This window comes from Melampsora larici-populina (genome assembly GCF_000204055.1).
Source record: "Melampsora larici-populina 98AG31 unplaced genomic scaffold MELLAscaffold_6, whole genome shotgun sequence".
In the NCBI taxonomy this organism is placed as follows: Eukaryota; Fungi; Basidiomycota; class Pucciniomycetes; order Pucciniales; family Melampsoraceae; genus Melampsora; species Melampsora laricis-populina.
This window is the reverse complement of record NW_006768770.1, coordinates 1,968,722-1,976,182: the sequence shown is the minus strand read 5'-3', so window position 1 is coordinate 1,976,182 and position 7,461 is coordinate 1,968,722. Positions and strand designations below refer to the sequence as shown.

General features: G+C 39.2%; 1 protein-coding gene across 1 annotated transcript; it reads left to right on the top strand.

Annotated features, from left to right (window-relative positions):
• Positions 1-479: 479 nt before the first annotated feature.
• MELLADRAFT_60705 (uncharacterized protein) lies at positions 480-1,172 on the top strand (the record flags this gene model as incomplete). Its single annotated transcript, XM_007406482.1, has 2 exons — positions 480-954; positions 1,009-1,172. The coding sequence occupies 2 exons, from the start codon at positions 480-482 to the stop codon at positions 1,170-1,172; spliced, it is 639 nt and encodes a 212-aa protein (XP_007406544.1).
• Between the last annotated feature and the right edge of the window lie 6,289 nt (positions 1,173-7,461).

The following is a 7,461-nucleotide window of genomic DNA, read 5'->3' as shown; positions in this document are numbered from 1 at the left end:
CACAACATAGGAAGAGCGTAGTGGTGAAACCACTACGCACCTCGACATGAGATTTTTGTTTAAAAAGAGCGATTTTGATCGCTGTGAGTATGAGCGGAGCCCACCGCTGCGCATCTGAAATAGGCTGAAAACCTGTGCGGTGCGTAGCGGTTGCGGTATTGTTTCCACCAGCTTGAGACACAATAGTGGAATCATTGATAAGTTATCCTGAGCCATTGAGATTATAGTGGACAAAGCAAATTGACTCAAGACAATGATTGAGGCAAAAAGTCTGATGGTCTGTTACATGCTTTTGACCTTTTGGTTGATCATAAACATATATAAAGCGCTCTATCTTGCCGCAATGTCCACCTTGATTGAACACATCAAAATGCACTTGCACTCTACATTCACAAATTTGACCCTCAACACCATTTTGGTTTACCTACCACTAGAACAACCGTACACAACCTCACCACCTTATTTCCCCACAGATCAAAATGCCAAAATCACTGTCAAAGCAAAAGTATGATTTGCGCAAAAGAATCAAGAAGACCAACCAAGGAAAACAATGGCGCGATGAGTTGAGGATTCAAAAAGAAAATGCACGTAGCAAACACATTGCCTATGAATGTGGACTACCAGATACTGCAAAGTTCTTCTTCATCAGAGAGAAGTCCAAAGAAGAGCTTATCTTTGCGCCGATGAAGATATTCAGCCATGGTATTGTGGTTCTTGTCGACAAAACCACTCTTGACCTGCTATTGAGTGCCCGGTTCAACAATTGTAGTGATATGCATCCGGAGCTTTTTGAATTCTTTCAATCATCAATTTGTACATTTTATTTACATGGTATTTCCAGAGGACATGTCACCAACAACAGCACTATTCAAGGGATCAGCAAGTATGGTGACATGAGAGCTTTAGGCTGGTGTTGTGGAGGAGGCATAGCTGCAGAAGCTGGGAAGGATGTTGGTAAGTTTATGTTCTATAATTTGTTCTACATCCAATATGAGCTATATTTTGTAGGTCACTATGCCCTCAAGCACGCAACATCTCATTCGGAGGACAGAAACTGGCTTGACATTGAGCGCAGCTACTCCCATCTTTTCCGTGCTAAAGATTTCTGGGCAGAGAGATTTGCCGCTCTATCCATGACAGCATTCAAAGCAAATTCCAAAACCTTCTTTTGATTCTCCTGACTGGAAGACATCAGCCAACGGCCAAGTGTGGGCTTCCAGTGTAGCTATTGCCCGTGACAACTTCACCAATAAGCCACATTGCGACAAGGATGCCATACCATATGCTTTTGGGATGTTTGCAGATGTCAATAGATCAACCGGAAAGATCCATGAAATAGTCAAGAAGCCCCGCAACTGTTACATCACAGGTGCTATCTTTTCTTGACCGGATTACTCAGTTGGTATCAACTTTGATGCTTGCAACAGTGTTGTTGAGATGGTATGGAATACCCAGGTCAAGCACTTCACGCTCAAGTCAGCCACCAAAAATGCAGTGGGCCGTAGGAGGCTTATTCCATCAAAGGGAACATCAACACAATTTGGCTCTTCGTGTCAAGTTTCTTCTAAATTGGTGAATATGGGAAAGGCCTTGAAGGTGAAAAAGATAAGATGACAAGCGTGGAATGGGAATTGTACATCCAGGAGCGTGTCGAAGGTTGTGACCAGCAGGTGCAGGTCAAACTCAACAAGTTGTAGATTAGACTTCTTGTATATACTTTCTCCTTTTGCTATATTTTCTGATTCAATCTATTCCTGTTCCAGTTACAACCTACACTGGTTAGCTGCTCCGCATAGTAAGATAGATATTGAAAGACATCCCACTTGTTTCTTTGTTTGGATAACATTTGATTGTTGGTTTCTCTTGTTTGATAACATCAATCGTGCATGGTTTTGATTATGATATATCGAATGATTTTTCAATAACAATCAATCAACATGGGTTTTTTGACAACAATCACAATCACTCATCAAATTTGATGACAAGATTTTCAGAAACCATTTCAACCCCAAGGCATTGTTCATGAGTCAGTTGATGAGTTCTATTCAGAGGACAAGATGAGCGGTTTGATTGGGCTGAAACAAGGGAAGGTCAATAACAAGCAAACTTTTTACAAGTCAATTAATCAGTCCAAAAGAAAATAAAATCCAGAGTTGAGTCATCAAAGTTATGAAGAAACAAATCATTTTTAAAGTTGTGGGTTACAGAGTTGGTTTAAGTGGTCAGCTGATGGGTTTCATGATATGTACTTGTAATACTGGTTGAGGTATTGAGGTTGCGAAATGAGTTTTTGAGTTTTGGGGCTCAGGGTTTCTCACTTACACCGTACCCTGAAGAAGATTCATGTGTACAATATGCTTATATCAAAACTCATGCAGCTAGGTACAATTGGGTATGTCTTTGACACCCAAGATATCAGTTCTCATCATTCATCTACTGACATTTTGTAGCTGTACTAAATTCATGTTCTCTCAAATCCACAGCATTGAAAATATGTTTGTCTTATGATTACCTCATTACAATTTGGAGCAACAGAGAGGAGAACAACTTTCAAAATAAAGCAGTTGAATGTGATGAGGGAACCCTTTTAAATTCCTCCTTTCCCAATGACATTATAAGACATTTTGATCTTTGAGAATATGAGCTTCATTTTCATCATATTGTTTTTTTGAGGATTCTGAAGAGAGTGATCTCTTCAGAAGAAGCAGGAGAATCTACAGTCCAACTTTGGGATTGAGGCATGGGATGTGAATGAGTGTAGAGTGAATTTAATTTGTCCTCTACTAATTCTCAAAACCTACCATGTGAAAAACCAACATATCACCCAAGTCCCTCATGCCTAGGAAAAGACTTGTTGTTAATAAATCTGAGGCACAATCGGACTTGGTTAAGTTTGGTTTCTCTCTTCCTTTTTTCTATTCTCACTATGTCAAAAATTAATTTCAAATCATGATTCTATTATGTCACACTAAATTATTTCTTTACAATGTTTTTCATATACTGAAACTGTCAAGCAGGCTTATGTGTTTCTATTCTTTTTTATTTGTCATAGTTTTGAACTATTCCATACCTTAAATCTAGTCTTCAATCAGTTAGGAGTCCAGATTTGTATGAACAAATAGTGTGTACTCATATCAAAAGAGCCTTACAAAGAATACATTCAAAAATGGTAGTCCAATCCATGGAATCCACAGAGAAGAAGATGATAAACCAAATGTGATGTTAATTTGACTTGAAGACTTGAAATTTAAATTGAGATGCATAGATATGTCCAGGGACAAGCTGCTCACGCTCCTAGTGCTTGAATTGATCTTAAACAGGGATTTCTTGGAGGTTGGTGTTCCTTCCTGAGCTGGAACTTATAGGTATGGTTGATAGCATCCTTTCTGCAGTACGATCATTGTGATTTGATGGATTGCTTAGCCAGTTGAGCTTGGGATCAAGAGAGTGTATGGGGTGGATTCATGAGATGTTAAGGTATTTCAGAGCAATGGTCATGGAATATGTAGTTTGTAGTCATCACAATCATGCTGTGATAAAATGATACTTTTTCATATAAATAGTAAACCCACAATAAGAAATTCAACCTGCATCTTCAATGTCAGATTTTTTCTCTACAACCATCCCATTTGCACAGGGCTTTTAAGTATATTCTCTCTTTACCTTACAACCAGTCATCAATGTAGAAAATTTGACAAAACCAGACTGTCAATCAATTGCATTGTGTTGATGAGTAACACATGGCCAAAGACCAAGATGGTCCAAATAAGTCAACTTGTACCACTTAAGCTTGCCTTAATTGTTGTTGTTGGAAGAAGGTGAGTAACCTTTTTTTGATCAAGGAAATATTGATAAAACCAAGGACAAACACAATGAAACCCAAGTTTGGTTTTCCATGATAAATTGCTCTTTATGACAGGTTGGAGAGCCGGACCAATTTTAATCTGCTTTGCCCTGCTTTTCTGAGACTAAATTTTGTTCTTGCCTAATGCTTTTTTTTGCATGTGCCTGCAAACCAAAAATCAAATCACCTTAGTTATTTATACCATCCACAATGGAATTTTCAAAAGGACCACATGGCTGTGGCATCAATTTGTGTACTGATGATCCAATCCAGACTCACATGATGAGCAGAAGCTGGTCACCAGCTATCATGAAGTGCTATGATGCTGGGTTGACAAATTTGATGGCCTCATTATTACCAACTGACCCAACAATCTTCTACCACTTTGTCATTTCAGCTGATCCAAAGCTAATTCCTGAAGGTATGAACCCAGAAGTACTCCAATAAAATCTAATACAGTTTAGACCTACCTATGTGGACTGGAGGTATGGCATCCTTTCCATGACTTTGATTACCTGCACAAAGCAGCACCTAGAATTGAAGCTCTATTGAATGCACCAAAAAAATAAGTTATCAGATGGGAAATTGGAATATCAGGTGGCGTACACTGTAGCATTGATTGCATTGTGGGGCATGGCTATACTTGATGAGTTGTTGAAGGCCTCTGGGAATTAGATCAAGTCTGAGTGAAGGATGTCATATGGGACCTGCAGTTTGATTTTTTTTAAAAAAGGTCAGGGCGGCAAAGACCGCGGTGGTCAGTGAAATACAGGAGATACACTGTCAGTCACAGAAGCCATTGCTAGTCCTGGCAGGAGCTGTCCATGGTTCAGTTTTGGCCACAAATGCAACGGTTGATGATCCACTCCTTTTGTACCCTCAAGGTGGAAAGCATATAACCCTGGCAAAAGCAAGGTGTCAAATAAATTTCTGCGGCGTCTGGGAGGCACAGGTTGGATCACATCTTACCAGTTGCTTGTTTCGAGTAGGGGGCGTGCCATTGCAATGGAATCTAACCCACTCACTTGAAGAGATAGTTGCAGTAGGACAATAAAGCTTATGAAACCATACATTAGAGATTGGAATGTAAAATCATTCAAAGTTATTTGATTCTTATCAATTTCAAATTGAGGATCTAATTTGTCAAAATGTAATGAAACTGTTCAGTCTTTGAGCACCATACATTGGATGTTCATATTGTGATTGATATATGTGAAACTGAAATGAGTACATATTTTTTGGATGGCCGCCACATAGGCTATAGATACCTGAGGCTCAAGCTTTGGAGTCACTTGGCCAAGTTGAGCATTCTGATTATCTTATTTGGAGTTCATCAGCTTTTTAGGAGCGACTTGCTCCAATGATTCCAGTGGCCATCCCTTCTCTTTCTCTCTTTCTCTCCCCCCTCCTTTTCATCTTTGTCTCCAATTTGTCCTTTGACTTTTCCTTTGACCTTTTCATCAGTGTTTTCTTCAACTTTCTCTCTGTTTATTGTGTCCATTTCCTATGTAGTTCCCTTCCACTCCCCTCAATAGTCTTTTAGTTTTCCCTGTCGCTTTTTTTCCGCTTGACGGATGTAATACCCTCAGCGTAATCAGAACTTTCTTGGCAACATATAGCACCAGGAAACGTTCTGAGCTTTATGATCAATCAACTTTCCTAAGTTAGATATCATGGATTTGGACTCGGGATCTTTGCCCACTTTCTCTCATTTTTGGGTATCAATCCACCAAAACAATCTCAACACCATTGGGCAGGGAAAGGCATCAAATTATTCAAGTATATTCCAATCAGCTCCACGCTCTTCAACGGCACAGTCTCGCCCGACAACGCGGGCTTTAGGATATTTCAAAGCTTGATAGAGTCAGTAGAGAGTATCTCCATTGAATTCCCATAGAACATATTTGACAATCTGTGCTCAGTCATCTTTCTGAATTTACAAGTGCGGTGTAAGCATCTGAATTCCTCTGGTATGCCAACCTGGTTAAAATGGGCAATCTTTAAAAATATCAAAGTGCTTATTCTGAATTACACCAATAATCATGCCTTGTGGCAAGCAATATTGTCAGATTTGGGAAACATCAACAAGTCTCCCATTGTTAACGTTGTGGAGCATTTGATCTTCATTACCCGAGATTTCAGAAGCCCTGGAGAAACAGACTTGGCAACAGGGTTTAGATGACATGGGATCAGTTGTGACTTTAAGCCAGAGATAATACACTCTGACATATTGGTGAGTGAAGGACCCACTTGACAACTTACCAACAGAAAAGGGACTTAATTTCATCTATGTAACAGGAAATCCTCAAGGACTTGAAACAATGAAGAAACATCTGATACTATCCCTGTATGCAAACTCTTTCTCATGTATTAAGCCTGCAAATCATGGTGTTCTACTGCTCTGCCGGTTGCAAAGCTTATGCCCTGCCCTTGGGGTACGGCGGCTAAACATCGACTGATAGCTTGAAACCTCTGTGTTCAGATTCTCACATCATCATTGAATCTTGCTGTGCAAGAAAGATCCCATGTGTGAGCTACTAGCGTCTTTCAGGCTAGTAAGTCACTAAAGAAAAGGACAAGAATAATAAACTGAGTTTATTATGAGCGTGAGAAACTTATTTAAACTTTTAAATAAGGTTGTAAGAGAAGCAGTGGGATCAAATCCGTACTGACTTCAGTTAGATGACCTCTCAACAGGGGATTTTGGATACAATTCCAGGGATTAAGGCAAGACAAGAGTCTTCTAGCCGGATAAAATTAGACAACTGGCACCCAGTGTCGTGCCCAAGATAACTACACTCTACTCTAGAGTTGTTAAACAAGGGAAATATCACCTAGTGATATTTTGAAGTACTTTAGACTCTGAACACAGAGGAACTCCCGTGAGTTTAAAGTTTCTCAAGTTGTTGAATCCCTTTAACAACTTGAGCAATACTTCTAGGATCACCTCCTGACAGAAATAAGAAGTCTTCAAAAGAACTTCCACAAATAACAAAAAAGCAATGATCAACTAGAGAAATATACAATGTCGAATAAATGAGGACAAGGACTCTTATTTATCTGATTGAAGTTGTTTACTGATAATTTGATGGTATGTAATGATGATGATGGACTTTCCTGGCGGGTGGGAGAGCTCTTTATATACTCACAACCCAGAAAATCCCTTACGCACAACTTGTGGTTGGATTACATACTCTTTTGCAGTATGTAATCATATTTTAATTATTTAATTATTACATTTATTACACACATGCGTAACTCTTGTGTTACTCATGTGATAAGCCTTGTGAAAAGGTTATATTACTTCGTGTAATCTCTCGTATTGATCTACATGTACTTACATATGTCATTACATATGTAACTATATGTAATTTCATATGTAATTGGCTCTTGAAACTGAGCCATGAGTTGTAGGTATTATTTTTATTATTTTATTATTATATTTCAGCCCTTTGGTACTAGCTATAGGGCTCGGGGCTGACACCATGAGCCTGTTAATTTTCATTACAGTGATCTCCCTGCCAAAGCATCTTTCCACACATGGGAACCTGCTCAAGCCTCAAAAGCCGGTGGCAGGAGATACATTAGGCTACGTTGAGGATACACAAATGTGATCT